Source organism: Saccoglossus kowalevskii, chromosome 9 (genome assembly GCF_978046115.1).
Source record: "Saccoglossus kowalevskii chromosome 9, keSacKowa6.1, whole genome shotgun sequence".
Taxonomy (NCBI): Eukaryota; Metazoa; Hemichordata; class Enteropneusta; family Harrimaniidae; genus Saccoglossus; species Saccoglossus kowalevskii.
In genome coordinates this window covers 6,685,521-6,708,454 of record NC_140649.1, presented here as the reverse complement: position 1 = coordinate 6,708,454, position 22,934 = coordinate 6,685,521, and the positions used below count along the sequence as shown (strand labels likewise).

The 22,934-nt window shown below is 33.8% G+C and overlaps 1 protein-coding gene across 1 annotated transcript; it reads left to right on the top strand.

The window, feature by feature from the left end:
- Window positions 1–312: 312 nt before the first annotated feature.
- Window positions 313–22,013, top strand: LOC100374206 (metalloprotease TIKI1-like). Its single transcript, XM_085503092.1, has 6 exons — window positions 313–843; window positions 1,148–1,711; window positions 11,748–12,069; window positions 21,071–21,170; window positions 21,390–21,506; window positions 21,658–22,013. The coding sequence occupies exons 1-6, from the start codon at window positions 727–729 to the stop codon at window positions 21,851–21,853; spliced, it is 1,416 nt and encodes a 471-aa protein (XP_085359218.1). The 5' UTR covers window positions 313–726; the 3' UTR covers window positions 21,854–22,013.
- The last annotated feature ends 921 nt before the right edge of the window (window positions 22,014–22,934 follow it).

Sequence of the window (22,934 nt, the reverse complement as noted above, 5' to 3'; positions counted from 1 at the left end):
AAATGTATATTTTGGCAATTTAATGTTCACATGACTGGACATGGAACAACACGTTTAGTTCAACACAATCGGACGAATTGCTGTTATTTTTCCCGTGGTCGATGTTATCTTTTTAATGAATTGGGAACTTTGTCAAAAGTTTTCTCACTTCGAGCAACAAGTGAGCTAGTCATTCATTGGTGAACTTGATTGTGTTCTGATTGGTTAGTCGCCTATCACGTGATGAATGTCCGTGTTCGCTTGCCCGAGGCCACCCAACCTGCTGTGAAAGAGACTAATTATACGGCGTTGGTATCCAATCAAAGTAGTGCTGCGTGAAAGCGCTCAACCCTTCGAATATGATAGATCGCAGCTAAACGTGGAGTCAAGAGGAACTAGTGAGACGAGTTATACGTAGCGTACAGTTCGCGATGCGACAGTCAACAACTCAGTGTTGCCAAAGGTACACATGGACCGCTTCGCAACACACGCACTGTCACAGTGGTTAGCGTCATGTTGTTATTACAAAAGTTGATACTCGTACATGCCTATGCTAATCCCGGATAGGTGCTACACTGTCTTGCCTTGGGCCTGCATAAATTACCGAATACCGCGTTGACCAGTCTGAAAAAGAAACTGAATTGTCGGTGTTTTACATAGATTTGACTTTTCGATCGGCGAACATAAAGACGTGTCGTTCATTAACTATATATAGCCTGGAACTCGCGGTGTTTTGTGTATGGAGCAATGGAGTTAGTGTCGTGGCTACAGTTGTTTGTAGCGATCGTGCTACCCTATATTTACAGGGCAGAAGTGCCGTTGGAAGAACTTCGAGAGAGGCTTAAGTGCCAGCAAACGACCGGGGTAAGTACGGTGTGAAACTTTTGCACCATGTGTGGCGATCTGTTGAGTCTGTTCACCACGTAAACTTTGCATACGCACGCATGCATTTTTAGTAGCAATGCTCTTCACAAATAAATGCCCATTCAGTAGTAACGTTGCTTGTTGTGATCTGTGAAAGGGTTTTAGTTGTATTGTGCGTAATTCATGTCGGCGGAGTATAATTCACTTCCTACACCCTATGGGCGCAGTGACATATGTCAGCTGGCTTGTGATATTTTGTTGTTGATCTCGACTATTCACAACTTCTGTCCTGCTTCCTTTACAGATCGACGGCAGTAAGAACTCGTTTCTTTGGAGCATTAAACGCGACCCGCCTGCCTACTTCTTTGGGACGATACACGTACCATACTCGAGAGTTTGGGACTACATACCCGAAAACACAAAAATCGCCTACCATCAAAGCAACAATATAGTTTTTGAGTTGGATCTCACCGATCCGTACACGATTTCTGCCTTGACTAACTGCCAGATGTTACCGAATGGAGAAAACTTAAGTGATGTGTTGCCACAGAGCTTGTACGAGAGACTGAAACGGCATTTGGAGTATGTGAAATTAATGATGCCGACTTGGATGACGGCGGATCAGAGGGGGAGAGGGATGTATGCTGACTACTTATTCAACGCGATTGCCGGTAACTGGGAACGTAAAAGACCGGTTTGGGTCATGCTTATGCTTAACTCTTTATCAGAGAGCGATATAAAATCTCGCGGCGTGCCGGTCCTTGATCTGTTTCTCGCCCAGGAAGCGGAACGGATGAACAAGCGGACAGCTGCCGTCGAACGAGTGGAGGAGCAGTGCGTTCCTTTGAACGGACTGAATTTTACTCAGGTAAGACGTGTGTAGTAAACAAAACCCCATGTAACGGAGGCAATGTAAAGGAATCTAGAGCGGGTGCAGCCGGGTAACACATGAGTGGCTTCCCTTTGAAGTTGTGTGGCTTCGCGCCAGTGTTGCCCCCTACACCTCTTCTGTACACTTGAGCAGTAGAGCTCGGAACTATATCAGAGGGATTTACTTGAGGTCTACTTTAATACCATTCAGTTTAGATAGAAGGAGAGATAGCGATGATACAGTTGATTGGGCTGAACGCCGCCAATGTCTATTTATGCATGAAAATCGCCTTTGCATGATTAACACCATGTTGTCAAATTCTTCGTATGAATAGAAGTAAATTATACCTAATGTTTGGCCCTTTATCTTCCTTTCACTGCCTAATTATTGTCTTAATTTGGAACGTTTTGACTACTTCAATTGTTCTCTTCTAGTACCAGTCAGTCGACTCCCACCTGGCAGTCGTACGCGTTTGTTTGTTTCTTTCAAAATCTCCCACCGTCTTGCGTTTATTATTAATTCCACCAAGGCCTACATTAACATCAGTCACGATTTAATTTTCCTTGTAGTAAAATTGCTTTTTGCCCTGACTTTTGCCCCCGGGTGCACAGTGTACAGGTCAGGCGTGCTCCGATTGATGAGACATCACATCGTACATGCATATAAACTGTTCGCCAATCTGTAAAGAAATAACTCGTTGTGATCGCGCATCGGAATTTACGAGTCGATCTGACCCCAATTTATAGAGCCCTTGACAGGAAAACGACCACGTACTCAAGATTCTTACGATGTTGTATTTAGTTTAAAGTGGAAAATAACTGACCAATGTATATAAGTTAGGACAGACGACATTAGTTTATTTTTACATCGTGTTTGAGTGTACCATTATACTATGAAGAAAACATTAAATACAAAATAATGCTTATTTTGAAAGCAGTCAAAACGACGTTCGAGGTTGGTAAATATTAGTACAATGAAACTTGAAGTGGGCTATTTCAACAAACTATAAACACGGAGTGCATCTCTTTTTCACACACATATTCCGGGTATTGTTTCGTGGAGCCACAATTTAAGCCACAGAGACTGTACAGAAATAAAAGTGTGAATGGTATCTCTGTCAACAAACGTCTCTTTTGTTTCTTCAGGCAGTGTTTTGATGTGAGCTATTGTTTTCTTTTATTTGGAAAGAATATCTATTGAATGTAATTGGCTCCAACAAATCTGTCTAAAAAAAAATCGTGTCAATGTCATCAGCCCCCAGGTGCTTGGAGGATTTACTGTTGAATGTATATGCCCCAAATCACCAAATGTGTTTTTTTTAAAAGTAACATTAAGTAACTTGTTTGAAAATATCACATTCTGAAATAAATTGTAAAAATTTGAATAAATCAAACTGGGTCTTTTAAAATTATCCTTTATTGCTTTAATCTAATTGAAATTTAATCATTGAAAAAAATCCTTATAATTCTAGCCTAGTGTCAGCTGGTGGCAGAATGTCCTTCAATAAAGCAATTCACTGAGCATACTAAGATTTAGGGTTTACATACACTCCACTGCATGTGATGTAGAGACCTATGTAGAAGTGTTGCTGGGTTAGAACTAATTTTTTTATTGGGTTTTAAAGTCTTTTCTTTCTGAAGTAACCCCTTTGGCAGATTTCTGTATAATTCCCATTTTCAACTTTTTTGTTATACCGAACTGAAGAATAGATATTTATAATGAGTTATCACAGTTTTTGGGAACTCGTGTTGTAACAGTGGTCATTTCACATAGTCCTTGAGACAAGATTTCAGTGACTTTCATTCAATTAAGACTTCATAAAAGACTGTCTTGGAGGTGTGGTTCTAGTAGAGAGCATTTCATAGTCATGGCTGATGAAAACCAACACTCCAGTACATTTATGCTGATAATGAATGGTACTACTCCAACTGAACACCAAGAAAGTGCCCTGATGGTGAAGTATCAATGACATTCTTTGCCCCCATACTCTGAGAACTTATTGTGCCCTAGTGAAGTGTATTCTTGTAACCACTTTCTCGGTTATAGTTGGTTGGATCCAAAAAATGTTGTAGTTGAAAAAGTAAAAGTCTGTTATTATATTCTTTGGTGATCATCTCCTTAAACTGTTTGATAGCACTTTGAAGTTAACTAGTCCATTTTATGTCTGTTTACTTCCATCAATGTTCAATCAATTGCTTGTGGAACAAGTATATGCACAAACACTCCATTGCAGGAGATGACTTAGTTCATAGGCACTGTCTGATTAATAAGGTTAAACCTTGATAACAGCAACTAATGTACTTCTTGACCATCAGCAGGGTAGAATATTCCTGCTACACAAATACAAAAAGCACCAAAACAATTCATTTTCTGTTTATTAGTTCAGTGAAAATAAAATCCAGTGAATATACATTTTTTCCTATATTTTACATTCAACTTGTCAAATATCAGTGAAAATAAATTACATAGAAAACACTCAAAAAGTCTATTCAGCGAAAATAATTCCAGCTAAAATAAAGTATTCTACAGTACAGACTTTTTTAGGTCAGTATTAAATGGTTAAAAAAAATGAAATATGAAGCTTTTGCATATTGAATAGACCAAAATATTAAAATGGTCAGGTGGGTAACCAGGGAGATTTAAAAATGTGCAGATTTTACGTTCAAAATGTTTTCTAATTAAATGTAATTTAAGTGTTTAACAATTTTGCTACATTCGCTACTCTCCTACTAGTAATAATAATAGTAATAATTGCTTGGAGTGTGGGTATTACTGCAAAACCATTTACTTTCACTGGCATTCAATTCCACTATTTTGATGTTTTGAGCAATTTCACTGTGTTTTGGGTTCAAAAATGAGTTTTATTGTTATTTTACATGTTCGCATGGAATTAATTAAAAACTGGTGAATAATTAATTGGTTTACAGTATTCAAATTTATCAATAATGGTTCAAATGACAGTCACATGATAGTATTTGTATAATGTAGGCTTACTGCATTGATATGACAGTTTAACAGTATCATGTCTGATTGTGTTTCTAAACTACAGCATGGTAAGTACATTGGTAGGTGATATAGATAGGTACTATGAATGCATTAATTATTCACTGGGTTTTAATTTTACTGATAATTAAAATCTGCTAAATTAAATCTACATGAACATGTAAAATAACAATAAAGCAGCAGAAGTAGAAGATTTTCTACATTCCAAAGAGTCATAATTGTATTTTTTGTAAACATTCATATACCATATTTGCTCAATTAGTAACACATGTGTTTGCACAGATTGCAAGGGACAGCCAAAATAACAAACCCCCAATTTTTAGAAATATTAAGTTTAACATTTCAGATTTAAACGATAGGGGTCTATTGGCTAATGGAATCACAATAAAACATTGTCAGATGACATTATTGTGCTCATTGATTGGCTGGTTTTATTCAACACCAATTAAGATTTGTAAATATTCATAAAAATGAAAAGAATAGATTTGTTGTTTTGATTGTAACAAATGCAATGTTTAGTTCATATGAGTTTATTAGAATTGCACTTCTAATAGAACTAATATTAGTAACTGGTAGCTGGTGTTGAAAAAAATTGCATAGGAATCACATGGACTAATATGGTACTTTAACGACAAATTTTTCTTACAAATATTTTTTTTTTCTATCACAAATGGACTTGTCAAATATAAAAAGCAACTCTGTGAGACAAGCAGGATTTAATTGTGTCAATGTATTCTCAACACCTGTCAAACTTGTTATTGTTAGAAAATGAAAAATCATGCATTCTGAAAGCACTTCAGGTCAATTGAGAACCCAGGCACCAATTATATGGATGAAATGGTCCAATGAATGTTTTCTGTTGGGGTAAATACAGGTAGCTGAAAAGTCTCATTTATACATGTTATTTTTTTCATTGTTTAATTTCTCCTTAGGGCAAGTTTTATTGGGGCAAAGTGTTAATATGTTTCAATTGACTGTACTTTGTTGCAAAACATCCAGGGTAGTTGTTGCTGGATAATTGAATGAATAATGATTGGTGTTTTAATGAGGGTTAGAATGGTCACTGAACTCGTTCTCTCTCTCTATCTAGGTTTCAGTGAATAAAATGGCCTCAATATTTAGTCAGGTGTTGAGATCATAGTGCGTGATATTTTGGAAAATGATTTTTTGAGATCAACATCAATATTCTCTTTTACATGATCAACTAAATTTGTTGAGCATTGTTGATCAAATCAGGTTGATAGCAATAATTACTGCATTAGTATTTTGTTCAATAAATGCATGCCGTTTAATTAACACATAGATCCCCATTTCAGTCTGTCAATGGAAAAGTATCCTTGATTGCTACGGTGATGGATTTGATAAAGATTCTCATTAATTTAGCTTTGGTGTAACTATCTGGTGGTTGTAACAAATATTCATGCATTATTTCCGATGATTACGAGACATGATTTATCATGTATGATCATGTTTTTAAAATAGGTAAAGAAATTGAAATTCATAGATTGTCTTAATTTTCCATGTCTATTTGCGCATCAATAATGATGAGTTGTTGAACCTAAACAGAATTGAAAATTGAACAAATGGGCAATGTCATTGTCCGAAACTCAGTGTTGTGACCCAGTAAATCCTGCATCCAGTAGTTTCCACAAATGAGCTCTCTCCCCCGATACCAAAACGTTTCAAATTTTGACTAATGCTGGACAGTCCCCTGTGACACAATTGTGTTTTCTGTAAAAGGAGAAGTAAAATCACCTTCATCTTAAAGCTGCTTGGGTTAAAATCAAACTCAGTATAAAAAACAATGTCTATGCATGTTTGTCCAATGTCAGTTTATAGTGATAATGACCTCAACTGAGATTATATCAATATTAATTAACAACCTGTTGTATGTTTGTAAAAGCTGTTAATTAGATTAAAACTAACATGTATGTATGTGTTGATATGTGATGAATTAACACTTTTCTGAATGATTGCACTTTTAAAGGTTCACGTGTATTGAAATCAAGTTCATGTGTCAATTTGTTTTTCGACTTGAACAGTTTTCATATACCTGTGTTAAACTGGTAGTATTTAGTCCACCAGAGAGCACCATACACACCCATGTCCGATCTTGAACTTTCAATACAAGTTTGTGTACCGGTAGGTTAATTTTGTGTATATTCAAACTCTATTATATTCAAACTCAGTTTTAATTCTATATTGCACTGCCTTCATCAGATTATACACTGGTGTTTTTTATTCACTGTGTGATTGTGAGAAAAAATAACCACTAGAAGATTTACAGGTTTCAAATATAAAAAAATATGTAAAAGAATAATTTTATTATTAATGTTAATTTGTTATTATAAATGATATTGTGTAAAGAAAATACTAATATTGTGATTGTGAATGGTAATGTTGATCCCTGGTCTTTTGACATTTCCTGGCGGAAAAACTGAATGCCTATCATTTACTGTCTGCCTTATCCTATTGTTTATTATAGAAATACTAAATTTCATGATGTATGCTGTATACTGTAGTACAACTAACAGCAAAGTTTTAAAATACTTGAAAAAAGGGATAAATATCACGTTTTTCTTCAAACAAATGTTTTAAAATGTTTAGATTTTTTGGTGCAAGCGTGCATGTTTATGAAGACAGTGCAGGACAGTAGGGACCGGTCTGGTTTATTTACCTTGGGCTAAATGTATGCTGGTAGAATTCAGTTAAAGAAAACATAATTGTACGTCTGACATTGTTACACAGTAGGATGTCTAGCTAGGTTTCATCTCACTGTTCAAATTTATAGTTATGTGGTATGGGGACAATCCCCTCGGAACAAAGTTATCATCGGTCATAGATTCCCGGGAATGTATATTACCATCATTATTGGAATGGACTAAATGGGGTTTGTATCCCAGTGGGGGGACGGGTGCTGAGATCGGCAAATGATACTCAGAATTCCGTGCAATCCTCTGATTAGGGCCTGTGGTTTATATTTGTTTTATAATTCCGCCTAATAAATTGGACCCGCTGTGGTTAAGATATGTGTGAATAAATAGTGGCTAATAGACACAAAATGTTAAAATGCTAATATGGAATGAATTAAACTAGTTTGTGCATACCATATTTATGGGAATTTCATCCAACATGCAAGATATTTGAAATGGTACCGTTATAGTTTGATTGGTCAAATGTAATTTGATTGATATACATCTCTAAATGTATATGTACATATAAACTAAAATTGCATTTATTGTGTACGTTATACTAGATCAAGTTCAAGTTGTATAACCTTACTATACTAGACCCTTCAAGTGTACATGCTATAAACTGAGCAACTATGATATCACATGGACTTGCACTCTGATTGAATAAAATTAAACATTTAGTGACCCTGAATAACTATATATGCAAATTATGTTGATTACATCATACTCAATCTTGTCTTCATGTATTTGTACATGGGCACATGAGCACCTTTAAATAATAGTATAACTTTTTTATGGATAAGGGATGGACAATTTGAGTTTGTTAGGGGGTATATCGCTTTTCAATAATATATTTTTTTATTTTCAGAATATAATGTATTTGCTCGTAAATTTTTTAATATTCAATAATATTTAAGTTTTTTTAATATTTGTAAAGTCAGACCCCCCAAACACTCAAAATGTTCATACCCTAATATGAATGTGTAAAAATAATGTAGTATAAAGAAAGCATACTCCTTGGACTGCTATGAAAACAATTAAGACAAAAATAGAGACATGAATTTCTGTAGCATTGAATCTGGGATGAAATTATCGATAATGTTCATTTAATTCATTATTAGATTACATTTCACTGATTAATTTCTTAACGAGGTAACACAATCCACTTTCTAAAACTGATGCGCGGTATTTTGATACCTGGCCCCTTACCTTTGTTCATTAGAACATCAAAGTTTCCATTTTTCAGATACCCGGTCCCCGACCGTGAACAATTATGATAAGATGACAAATTGCTCTTAATACTTTGCTAATTGCCGCCGTGTACAAATTTATTCTTAATATCGCATATTTTCTTGACCCTCCTTGACATGTTAAGTAATTGAGACGATTAGCATAATAAGTTCCGGTGATTTGATAGGGAATGTTGAGTACTAGATAGAAAATAAAACAATCCTTGCATCATGTGTCTTTAGTTAAGGCTTAACAGATAAACAAATTTTGCTTCGGGTCATTATGATATTCTGTTACTACATCACAAAACAGTCTGTAGGTTTGTGCCTGCCATATACCACTCTTTACGGTATGTGATGCGACTGTCTCAATCGTGGAAAAATCATCCAACTGCCATTGCTCTCGACAGGGAGTGCCGACCAGTAGTTCTATGCACGACCAGGCAGGATGGTATGATTTAACATAGAATTTATTCGTCTTCCTTAGCATTCAAATCCCACTCTCTGATTGGTGAACTGTCACTACGTGATATGACCAGCAGTGAAAAAATTCCAAAGCAACTCAACTCAACACAACATGATAGAACACCTCGTAATCCATGACGTTACAGAAAAAATGTTGTCGTATCACATACAATGCCATAGAGGGTGGCGTGAGACGGACTTTAAGTATCCTTTATGATTCAATAATAGATACAGATAAACTTGAAAAAAAAGTATGAAGAAAATACTGCTAGCACTAACACTATAAATAAATCTAGCACTGTTTATTACTAGCAAATTGCTTTTTTTTTCAAATGACAATTTTTCGTGCGTTATTGCTGTTTAATCTCAACATAGTGGTAAAAATTTCACGACTTTTGAGTCGTTTCTTGTAATTCCTAACAGAAAAAAATTAAACTTTTCACAGTAATTCATATTTCATACTTTATAGAAATTAGTGTATCTAATCCAAAATCGTAGAAAACGAGTTGTAATAATCACCTCATATATTGCATTCAAAATTTATTTTCAATATTGTACTTGTGTTCATTTAAAAAAATGAATGAACAGTGAAAATGTGTTTAATTTTCCATGAAGCAAAGCTTAAGTAGTTTGACTATGTTTTTGTTATCTTGTATAGATTAAAGATATTCTTTCAACACTACCACTTTACTGTTTATTTCTGTTTTTATTGAGGCTTGCCATTAAATAGTGTGTATCAGTTAAATAGTGCCATTGATATCTCTGTCTCTACATAACTTTGTTACTTTGTTACTAAATACCAGAGTGATATTGACACCCAGATGCAACTAAATTCTTGCAATGCATGCTGGGGCATATTGTATGACAATTCAGCCTGTAGTCAACAACGGTAAATTTCATTGCTTTGAAAAATATGAATTTTACATGAACTGAAATCTTTTAAGACCATTTGTATGTGGATATGCAATACTTCTTCGCATTTCATAGCTCCCAACTGTATAAAAAAATGTTATAAAAAATTGTGCACTGAAAATTTGTGCTATGGTATAATACATTTCCTCAGTGATGTATAATGCATGTTCCATATGGTATATATTACTCACTATGGTATATTGCCCTTCTGTGGTATAATACTTTGTAACATATTACTTAGTATGGTATATTACCCTACCTCTGTGGTATATAATACCTCCCCTCTATTGTATGTGTTACTCACTGTGGTATATTGCCCTTCTTCTGTGGTATAATACTTTGTTATATATTACTTAGTATGGTATATTACCCTACCTCTGAGGTATATAATACCTGCCCTCTATTGTATGTGTTACTCACTGTGGTATATTGCCCTTCTTCTGTGGTATAATACTCTGTAACATATTACTTAGTATGGTATATTACCCTACCTCTGTGGTATATAATACCTCCCCTCTATTGTATGTGTTACTCACTGTGGTATATTGCCCTTCTTCCGTGGTATAATACTTTGTTATATATTACTTAGTATGGTATATTACCCTACCTCTGTGGTATATAATACCTGCCCTCTATTGTATGTGTTACTCACTGTGGTATATACAGTAACAATATCACAAACAGTAAACTTGGTAGACCAAATGTCAAAGACTTGAAGTTCTATCAAAGCAACACATGTTTGCATGTGCGGGCGTATGAATTCTATAGTCTATTATACACTATGAAAGTTTGTGGTTTACCGCTGAATCGTGTCGCAGTATTATGGTTGATTATACTCGGCCATTCATGTAGTTGTAGCATTTGTAAAGATTGTTGACATTGCTAGATTTTTCAAGCTGGTTCCTGTTTTTTTCCTCCGGGTAAAGGCTATAGAATATTATGACCTTGGTACATCCCTTTTTATTGTGACATATCCTCTGAACTATAGCCTCATTCATGTTATTATAAGGATTTAACTAAAAATAATGTTTCTTTTATAACTTGACCTATTAACCCAGTCTACAGTGAATTTTACAAGAGGGCCGTTTTGTGAAGATTGTGAGTCGAATAAATTTGTATCTTTCGTGAAATTCCATTCTCAGGAATGTTTTAAATACATCCAAAGCACAAACAATTTTAGTGGTGAAAAAAACCCTGGATATTTGGATGACCTCCATAGAGTTCGGAAAATATTTAAAAATAGAAATCTACTAGTATTTTGGTCAACTTCACTTTTTCTCTTTCAAAATGCTGTATTTCACATGTTTTTCTTAGAGTTAACATAATGGCAGAAATGTGTACAATTAAAGTTGAAATATGCATTTGCTAGTAAGGAAAGCAGTGAAAACATTTTTTTAAAAAAAGATATTTTATTTAAAAAGGGAAATCTGATTTGACAGATAGAAGTGTCTTAGTAATGGACCGCATATTTACAGTTGCCAAATATTTATTGTGTACTTGTCTCTGTATTGATAAGAGTTAAGAGTTGGCAGGAATTGTAAACTTTGTTTACTTTAGATAAAGTTTGTTCAATGTTTCTAGAAAGCAAAGAGCCATAACTGAGGCATACCAAAAAAAACACACAAAAAACATCAAAAACAATATAGTTTTGTTATAATTATGTCTTGATTAAAAAAGTTTGATTTTCGTCTGTTATAAAATAATTTATATTTTCGCTTTTCTGTTTTTCAGGTGTTGTTTGCTCTGAACCAGTCCTTATTTCAACAAGAAATACTACGTACCGGTGAGCGAGGAACATCATATACAACAGAGGACTTGATTAGACATTATAACTGTGGGGATCTGAACTCTGTAATATTCAACAAGGACACTTCACAAGTGTCGAATTTGATAAACTCATCCTTGGATACACCAGAATTGAATACAGCCAGGGATATTGATATGTACTTTCGTCATGAACTCATTTACAAACGGAATCACCGGATGGCTTCTCGAGTGCGGGATCTGTTGGAGGAATTTCCACAAAAAAGTTTCTTCTTTGCATTTGGTGCAGGTATGTAGAGTTTATTTATTATTGAGTTAACATTCCACCAGCTATTAATTCTATTGTAAGTGGTACTACTGTAAAATCTGTATTAGAAACCATGGCTTCTATTAAAATGGTACACTGAATTAGATGGGATGCAGCTTCTATTAGAACACCTACATATATGAGAAATGATCAATTTTTGGTTCGCAATTATTCTAAAAGAAAGGGTGCGACTTCTATTGGGGATGTGGCTACTAATACAGATTTTACGGTAGTAACACTGCAATTGTATCACCTAATTCATTTACCTTTTGTCATAGTTCACGTTGTAGGATGCAATAAACTTTGTCTTTGTATATTCACTCGTACAAAGCGGGGAACCAGTGCATTCAAAATTTCATACTTTGTTGGAATATCGACTTTAATCTAATCTGTGGTATAGTAGTACTTACATAGGGGTTCATTTGCTAGCCTAGAAATTATGGCCAATAAATTTTAAATATCACAATTTTTGACTCCCGTGTGCGAAGCACAAAAAAGGAGTTTTTGCAGTTAGTGTGTGTGTCTGTGTGTGTGTGTGTGATTTTGATCCAAACTAATGCGCAGATTTGATTAGTTTTGGGTAAAAATCTGTGCAATATTAATTACCTAATTTGCATAATGATTAATCCATTTTCGGCTTTTCCACTGATGTCTCAAGTAATAATCATCACATTTCAATAAAACTTGGTACATAGATGTCATAGGACACTGCACAAACCTGATAGTTTTTAGGGTAATATCAGTACATATTAATTACCTAATTTGCATAATTAATTAAATTTCAGCTTTTGATATTTCAAGTAGTAATCATCACATTTCAATAAAACTTGGTACATAGATATCATAGGACACTGCACAGACCTGATAATTTTTAGGGTAATATCAGTACATATTAATTACCTAATTTGCATAATTAATTAATTTTCAGCTTTTGATATTTCAAGTAGTAATCATCACATTTCAATGCAATTTGGTACATAGATGTCATAGGACACTGCACAGACCTGATAGGTTTTAGGGTAGTATCAGCATATATTAATTACCTAATTTGCATAATTAATTAATTTTCAGCTTTTGATATTTCAAGTAGTAATCATCACATTTCAATGACACTTGGTACATAGATGTCATAGGACACTGCACAGACCTGATAGGTTTTAGGGTAATATCAGTACATATTAATTACCTAATTTGCATAATTAATTAAATTAATTTTCAGCTTTTGATATTTCAAGTAGTAATCATCACATTTCAATGACACTTGGTACATAGATGTCACAGGACACTGCACAGACCTGATAGTTTTTAGGGTAATATCAGTACATATTAATTACCTAATTTGCATAATTAATTAATTTTCAGCTTTTGATATATCAAGTAGTAATCATCATATTTCAATGAGACTTGCTACATAGATCTTCTAGGATTATGCAGATACCTGATTAGTTTTAATTGGATATTAATTACCTAATTTGCATAATGTTCCACTGATATATAAAGAACCATGAATTGGATTTTAATGAAACTTTTAAAGAGAACTATGCAGAGACCCAATTAGTTTTTGGTAAATATTTATGCTTATTAAACACCTAATTAACATAATTAATTAACACTGATATCTCAATTACTGATCATCACATTTGAATAAAATTTGGTACATAAATGCTCTAGGACAATATACAGGCCTGATTAATTTTGGGTTAAAATTTGTTCATATTAATTCTCTAATTAGCATGATAATTCATAATTATGTTGTTCTGTTCTGTTCATATTAGTTACCTGATTTACATAATTAGTTTTCAGTTTTTCCATCAATATCTCATGTACAAGTAATTTTGAATTAATTTTTAATGTGTCTTCAATACTCTCAGCACACGGGAGTTCTTTCTAAGCTTTCTTTGATTTTTATTGAATTAAATATCACAGACCATTTGACTGTATCTTTTGTGTAAAGGTTTTTGCTCACCTACAATGATCATTCTTTTTGAGGAACCAGTCTGATCCACGATTTCTTTCAAAGACTGTACTGCCTTTGTCTCTCTGACTTACTCACAGTTTTATGGAAACAGAACATTTGTATTTTTGTGTACCGGTACTGTTTACACATCTTTTCAGCTAACATGTTATTTTACCCAGAATTTTGCTAATTCAAAATGTCGTTATTCCCACAAAAAGATTGTTAACATTTTAACAAAATTAAGATTCTGTTAATTCATGCATTGAATCAAATTTTCTAAAATGGCATGTAGCCATTGCAACATGTTTTACAGTAATTTTTGGGACGTCCCAATTTATATTTAACTTATGTTTACGCTTATATGCTGTGATAGTTGTCTATTTTCCAATCATAGTCAATCAGTGTCTTAGAGACAGCATTGAGTTATACAAATTAAAAAGTTGTGTCAGTGAAAAGTGCAAGAATGAAAAAATCTGTCTTTGGTGGTGTCTTCGCGATACTGTCCTCATGATGTTTATATAAATAAACGGGTGCAAATAAACTAAAGTTGATATTCAAAACTCATATTCGGTAAAAAAAATATATCTCATCAATATACATCTTACCTAACAAAGTTCTCATGAAAATAAAACCAATCTCACCACATAATGACAAAATGCTTTGTTCCCAGTACAACTATAAACAGCAACAGCTGATTATGTACGCTTCTAATTGGTTAATTAGTGTGTTATGCAGGATTTACCATCACATGACCACCTCATGAAAGGTGTAAACAGCATGTAGTGTTCATACTATAAGACTGATCGCTTCCAGCTGTTAAGATTTCTAATACTCTTTCCAAGTCCTTTTATTGGCCTGACAGTGGCCCGAATACAAAGCCATTAATTGAAATGAAATGAAGTGAGGTAAATGTTTCCTGTATGGTACATTTCAGTCAACTAGAAACGAAGGTTTTATTTTTAAATACTATATTGTCAATGCATAATAGGCAGATTAATGTTGAAGTGTGGTTTTAATGGGTGTGGCATGTGTAGACCAAAACCCTACTCACCTTAAACAAGCCAACACAACGCACCAAATAGATACATCTTTCAATGTACAGTAATGGCATTCCAACTTTTTTTTTCGTTTGAACGAGTAAACAAGTAATTGAAGTCTGCATATATTTTTTCATATTATACAAAGCATTATCCTTGCCATTTCCTGGTAGGTGAGGATAGCTCAATAATTACTCAATCTTCTTTTGCTGTCTAATATACAGCTATATGTTAGAAATACAGCAGTATTCCCAGTATCCTACCTGTCAATGTTCTATAGTGGTAATAAAGCACAACCATATATGCGACAATCTATCATTCTAAAGGTTAATTATGTTTTTATAACTTGTCTTCAAGTTATTAATATATATGCATATAATGTGTGAGCCCTAGGTTATGCTAATTAATGGCAAGGTATGATTTATAGTTGCAGCAATTATCTGCTAATTAAAACTTGAGTTGATTAATCACACTCATTATTATATAATGCCTTATGTTCCACAAGACTTGAGGTTAATATTTGTGATAATAATTCATCATATTAAAGAGCATTAGTCTCTGTGAGGTATTATGTTCGATATGGGACCCATGCGACATTTTTAACATACATTACATGATGACTGCCCTCTAGTGGTAGACTATACAGTCTGAAATCTTATGAATCCACAATAAAACTACAGCTTACATTGTGAGAAGTTTCATGGAAAAGTTGTGGGTAGTAGTGAGGGATGAAAAAATACAATTTTCAGAGGGGGGGGGTACAATGTTTGTATCATTTAAATCAGATTCAAATAAGTCAATGTTTAATTTGTCTTTTTATCTTTTTCACCAAAGACTTTTTGAAGTTATAAAAATCAACATCTTTGTGCTGTTTTGGGGGATGTATTAAATTACCAAAAACTTAATTTTAGGTACTCTTTGGCAGTAAAACTAGTGAAAAATCTGAAAACTGGTACTGCCCGAGTTTGTACATGTGACTTAGTTACCATGGTTATGTTTCCATCAGTTTTAATTACAGAGGACGTGAGACTGCTTCTGTACAATTATTTGAATCTAGCTTTTAATAGGTCAGGTCAGGGGACAGGGTTCTCTCCAGTGCATTATTGAGATTAACAATAGATCTTATTATGATTATGATTATGAATACAATAGAGGTGATTAACATTTTATAATGTTATGCAAATTAGTTATGTTAGATAAGTTTTATATTAGTTGGAATCTTGATATACTGTAGTTATTGGCTTATTTCTGATCTGATACTGTTCAATAGTATTCCTTTTTGTGGTCTTGATACTTACTAATTAATGAGGTGTTAATAGACCTGTGATGACCTTTAACCCTGTGTGAATTCAGTAAATGTCATTTCATATGTACAGTACCGGCAGCAACCATCTCAGTAGTGGGAATTGGGATTTAGTGCATCTGAACATAGCAACCATCTTAGCGATTGGAATGAGGGATTTCCTGCATCCAACCATAGCAACCATCTCAGGGATGGGAATTGGGATTAACTGCATCCAACCATAGCAACCATCTCAGGGATGGGAATGGGGATTTACTGCATCCAACCATAGCAACCACCTCAGGGGTGGGAATGGGGATTTACTGCATCTAACCATAGCAACCATCTCAGGGGTGGGAATGGGGATTTACTGCATCCAACCATAGCAACCATCTCAGGGGTGGGAATTGGGATTTACTGCATCCAACCATAGCAACCATCTCAGGGGTGGGAATTGGGATTTACTGCATCCAACCATAGCAACCATCTCAGGGGTGGGAATTGGGATTTACTGCATCCAACCATAGCAACCATCTCAGGGGTGGGAATTGGGATTTACTGCATCCAACCATAGCAACCACCTCAGGGGTGGGAATGGGGATTTACTGCATCCAACCATAGCAACCATCTCAATGATGGGAATGAGAAGGTTAATTTCATCTGTCAGTCTCTGCACTTGCACAGGATAAACTTGAACACTTCTCAAAGATTTCTGAAAATCCTAAAATTCATTATTTAATTTAGGAACTTTTCTGTGATCTTTTTATTTCAGTACAATTAACTATGGTGATTAAGTTTAACTGTCCCTCAGGTAATATATTAATTAGAATCTGATGTGACCAGTCTGTGCATGGTCAAAGCATTGCCTCATGTTACATGTACTGTTTATATTATTAAGGAATTGTAATTTAGTCTAAACCAGCCTTAGGGCCACAACCCATCAAAATCTGGCCTGGTCGTAATCAGATTTTGATAAGAAATAGGAACATTTACATATGGCAGTGTTAATAGTTTAGTATCAGCGGTATGATGATCGTAATTTGATGTTGTTGAGAATGTTGCGTTATTTTAGTTTTACACATTTCTCTATAAACTCCAGCATGTACAGTAGTAAATTGCATTACAACCTCTGTGCACTTCAAATCAGACACCAGTAGAACTGCTGGTCTGGTCGTTGAACCACCAGGTTCTTTTTTTTTTGTTAAGACAGACATTGCTTGCACCTGTCAACATGCAAAGCTGTGGGAGAATTAAATCTCTAAGCAATTAACTACTGCACTAGTAATAAACAGATGTCTTTGTCGGGTCCTCGGCCTACTTCAAAGAAATTGTTACATGTGACTTCCCTATTTAGCCAATTGTGAGACAGGTCAATGGCATGTTTAGAATTAATAAACTGCCCTGTAAATCGTCCCTTAGGACATCAGCTGGAGTCCACTTAAGTAGCGGCTGTTTTGAACTTTAAGAACACAGCTTTATACAGCCCTGCTTCTCACACTGAAATAGTATAGATAGATAGCATATGCAATTTTCTGATTGAATTCAAGATTCGGTTAAAAAGCAAGTACTGTGGGTATTACCAAGTTTTAATCTTGTTTTTTTTTTTGTAATTCACCTTCAGAAATTATGCCTATAATAGAAAATAAACAGAAAGTTGCAGCTGTTGAATTAGATGACTTATGCTGCGTTTGTTTTCTTTTAATATAATATGTGTTTGGATGTAATTGCATTGGAATGTTGTTGGTTGGGGATATTATTGAGTCTCAGTTTTGATTATCTGCCTGATTTCCTACAAAGGATATCCAGTATTTGACTCAATTTGTTGTGATCTTAATCTTCAATGTTAAACGAGTTGGACCCCTACAGAACTGTTGATTTTAATTATACCTGCTTATCTTGTCCAAAAATATCTCCCATAATGCATTGTAATCTGCTCACTAGTACTAAATTTGAATTTTCTTCAAACTCTTAAATCAGATCGCTACTGAATGTGCAAGTAAAATATATAGGTTATGGATTATTAATTAATTAAATAAATCAATCAACATTCACTTAATTTAATAACGTAATATTTATACATTCTATTCTGTAGACATTCTGTTATATTGTTCTTGATTCTAAGAAGTTCATAATTGGAAATTCATTAATTTTTCAGTATGAATTTAACATGCCATAAATCATTTTGTTCCTTTCATTTTTGTGTATTAGCAACATACAGTTTGCTTACCTGTGTCCCGTAAATAATAAAGCATAAACAATTTGCTGATTATTTTAAACTAATACTTTAATTTTTTTTAATGAAATTATTTTCAGTGCTTGAGACATTATTTTGATAGTGTTTCACTGTGTTTAAATATCTATACAATTAAAAAATGCATTCTTATTATTATTATTTTTATTGTTCATGGAAAAATAATTATGCAAACAAATAAATGAATAGATTATATTTGCATGCATGTCTAGGTATTCCTCATAGAAAAAGATGAAATAAATCCTTAGGAATCTGTTTCCTCTAAGTACAGAACACATTTCTAACAAATCAACTTTACCTTAAAATAACATCAAATTTTGAGAACATTTTCAACATTTTCCAAATTACATTACATCATGCATCTGTTGTTAAACTAATAGTTGATTGATGTATGTGGCTTGCTGGCTGGCAAATACATAAATCTACAATGCAAACTTGATTTATTGTTTTTAATGCTTGTCTTTTTTTCCAATTTGCATAACTGATTGTATTTCATATGATGGATAACCCTGAATAGCCCTTATAATCAATATTTCTGTGCATTTTATATCATATTTCGTTTTTTATATTTATGCATATTTTGATTTGCTGTTTTTTATTCATAGAGTCCTGTGCCTGGGGGTCATAAATGAAATAATTACAGGGTTTTATGTGTTCTTGCAAAAATTTTATTTTCGTTGATGAGTTTCTGAACAAATTATGAATATTTGGAAGTAATATATCTATGATTATATTAGCAACTAAATTTTTTATTTGTAATTACATGTACAAATGTAGCATATTGTTGTGCAATCCTCTTTTTGGGGTTGGTGGAGAAGCAATTCTCAAGCTGGAAGATTTCTTTTTGTAAATGCAAGAAATGCTGTATTGACAATTTCTGGACGTCGTTTCCATTTGCAACACTTAAGAAATGATTTAAATGTTTATTTCTATGGAATGTATAATGAGGACTTGATAGTAATTTTGTCAGATTAAAAGATTACTCTAATCCTTCCATTAGCCAGTAATCAAATCTATTTCAAATCTCAGTGATCAAGATAAATGTGTTGGCTCTCCAGTTTGTGCAAAGATTGAAATTAGACAAATGATTGGTATGTCAATTGCAAATGAAAATACCAACAGAGGCTTGAGCCGAGGTTGAGTCAATTAGTTTATTAGTATCATGTGGCTATCTTTTAAGAACATCAGTTTGTAAGGATTAATCAATATAATCGATTTAAACCTACTTTGTTATAAACAGATTATGATATTAATCTGTTAACTCTGATAAATTGGTTCTTATCACTTTAATTTTATGTCATGTGATATTTTTTTTAACTCCTTGCCTGATTTGAAAATGAAAATGTAAACCGTGAGGTGTAAGGCTGGGAAAACAAATTTCTTTGACAGTTCTTTATTTATGTTTCATGTGATATTTTGGAATTTGTTTAATTCATTGTGTATGTCACTTTTTCATTATCCTGATGTATTCCCGTACTGAACATGGCTACTGGATAAATGCATACCGTAAACTGATTTAATTTTGTACACTCATGAAAAAGTGACTGCTGCAAATTTTGTTCTTCTTTGCTTCACGAATACCATAAAATCACTGAATTGCGTAAATTCGTAGAAGTGAAAATTAAGCACTTTACAGTATTTTCCTTATAGTATATGTGCTTATGTTAATGAGGTGTTTCTACGGTCAAAACAATAAGTAATTTAGAAATTAAATTAATTGAAGTTTATGGTTTAAAAATACTGGATCATTATTAGGATAAAAACACACTTTTGGTTTAAGGTAGAAACCTACTCATAAATAAAAACACCCAGAATTTATTTATTTTGTATAAATAAATTGTACTACAAAGCAATATAAAGATATTGACATAAAAAAGTCCCTATGGCAGAGATATTGTACCATATCTCAAATTATACTCTGGTGACATAGGCTGAAAAAATCATATATTGTTAATGATGGGGTTTATTTTGTTCTGAATTATTTTAATAATCTTGTTTTTAAAAAAGTATTTTTTTTTAACATTGTGTTCTATGTAAAAATATAAATTTTTGAAAAATATTAGTTTCTTCAAAAACATAACTGTAACACACAGAATAATGCTATTTCAATGTGCCATGGGACAATAGCTCCATGATTGTACATAATAAACCAATGAACATTGTCATGTGATTTATGACCAACTTTCTAAAACATTATGAGTTGACCTGACCTTAATTTGTATTGTATTTTAGTGAAAGAATAATTATCTACAATGAAAATGTTACTGCAGTTCAATCAGAAAATCACATTAACTTCCTGATAATTAAGTTGTTAATAATTCATTCATTGGTTTAATAGTACAATTATATTCTATGATGTCTGGTTTCTTCACACTTCTATAACAATTCAGCACACAGATTTATAACTGCATGGCTGACAATGTCATTTTAACGATGTTTTGTTTTTATACTAACAGGTCACTTCCTTGGAAACAATTCAGTTATTGATACCCTGCAAAATGAAGGGTATGAAATAGAACATGTCCTTCCAGATCAGGACATTAGGAAAATAAAAAGGTGAGTGAAAATACCGCCCTCTAGTGGCAACAAATTAAAAATATAATAGCGCCACCAACTGTTGATGCAATGTTGTTTTTGCAAATCAGATATGACAGGTTGTGATGCCTGTCACATTTCAAGCATAGATCCTACTATAATAATGTTTTAAATATCTCAACTCAAATTTTGTGATGAGACTTTCAACTTTGTTTGATTAAATTTTAATTTCATTTCTAGGAGGCGAGATAAAGAAAGGAAAAAGAGGAAAAGGAAAAGGAAAAAAGAGGAGTCACAGGAGGAAAAGGAACCCAGGAGGCAATTTAAGGATCTGTGGGTGCGAATAGACAATATAAGGTGAATACTTGTTGGTTGTATTTCATATAATATTATGTTACACTACTAGAGGGAAATTGAGGGAGAATGTCTTATGAAATTTGTGTAATTTGATAATAAAATTTAGCTTTTTATTAATTATTTTTTCTCTCATATTTTTGTTTGTTTGCAGCCCGGAGCCATCCACAGCACCAACAGTAAACGAGCTGGAGCCACCGGTTACCGTGGCAACAACACCCTATTTGTCGCAGAGCATTTATTTTATCTACATGCCGAATAGTAATAATTGTTATAGATGTAATTTATCATGGCTAGCACTCCTGTGTAGTTTACTCTTATGTATATTACTCTGTAAGTGTACATTGTAATCAATTTAGTCACATTTTTCGCCTTATAGGCGAGAACATTTTCCATTACAGCATTTCATGAGAAAACTGAGAATCATTCGTAGAGCTCCGGCATTTGTACAGGGTTTATTTTACCATGGAGACCATTTTCAATAAATTCTATGTTGCATTGTGGGTAGCCCTCAAGTGTGTTGAAGGTGGTATATGTACTAGTTTAAGTCATGGTCACATGATGGTTACAGCATACGAATGATATAGGTTTCATGTGTCGTGACTATTAAGCAACCGTGATTTAACCAATATTTACCGCGGCTGTTGCGAATTGGAGAGTTTTAGTCAACCAAATTGTCGCTCTAAACACACTGTACTGTACGGTATTTACATCTCACAGACCACGTCAGGTTATGGCATACATCTCACAGACCACGTCAGGTTACGGCATACATCTCACAGACCACGTCAGGTTATGGCATACATCTCACAGACCACGTTAGGTTACGGCATACATCTTACAGACCACGTCAGGTTACGGCATACATCTCACAGACCACGTCAGGTTATGGCATACATCTCACAGACCACGTCAGGTTACGGCATACATCTCACAGACCACGTCAGGTTATGGCATACATCTCACAGACCACGTCAGGTTACGGCATACAGCCACGAAAATTCTAGTACGCTTGTTAGAAAATTCAAGAAAGCCATGATAAAGCTTTAAAAACAGAATAATTTCCAACTTTGCAGTGTTTGTCTTTTAGAATCAGACTGTATTTCTGAATTATCAGTCTTGGAGATTCTTAGCCCTTAATTGATCCATTTTTTCACAGAACATATTTCTGTTGGTTCTATCTGATGGCCTTTTGAAAACAAAAGATTTTTAAAACCTACCACTAGAGGGCGATACTACCTGATAAGTGTATTCATCATTCAAATTGAGTAAATCCACAAGACAATCTGTTGTCATGTATTGTAAGCATAGAAATATATTCTCATCAGCATTTACTGAAATCATTACCTCTTGATAATCATTGCATTACAAAGTCTGCTTTGTTGTGTGACCTCTCAAAAAACATGAAACTTTGAGAATCCTTTGAATATT

Excerpts from the sequence above, each read along its gene's own strand:
- LOC100374206 (XM_085503092.1), top strand. The coding sequence starts at position 727 with ATGGAGTTAGTGTCGTGGCTACAGTTGTTTGTAGCGATCGTGCTACCC. Across the intron at positions 21,171-21,389 it reads GACATTAGGAAAATAAAAAG|GAGGCGAGATAAAGAAAGGA; the intron begins GTGAGTGAAAAT and ends TTTCATTTCTAG. Across the intron at positions 21,507-21,657 it reads GTGCGAATAGACAATATAAG|CCCGGAGCCATCCACAGCAC; the intron begins GTGAATACTTGT and ends GTTTGTTTGCAG.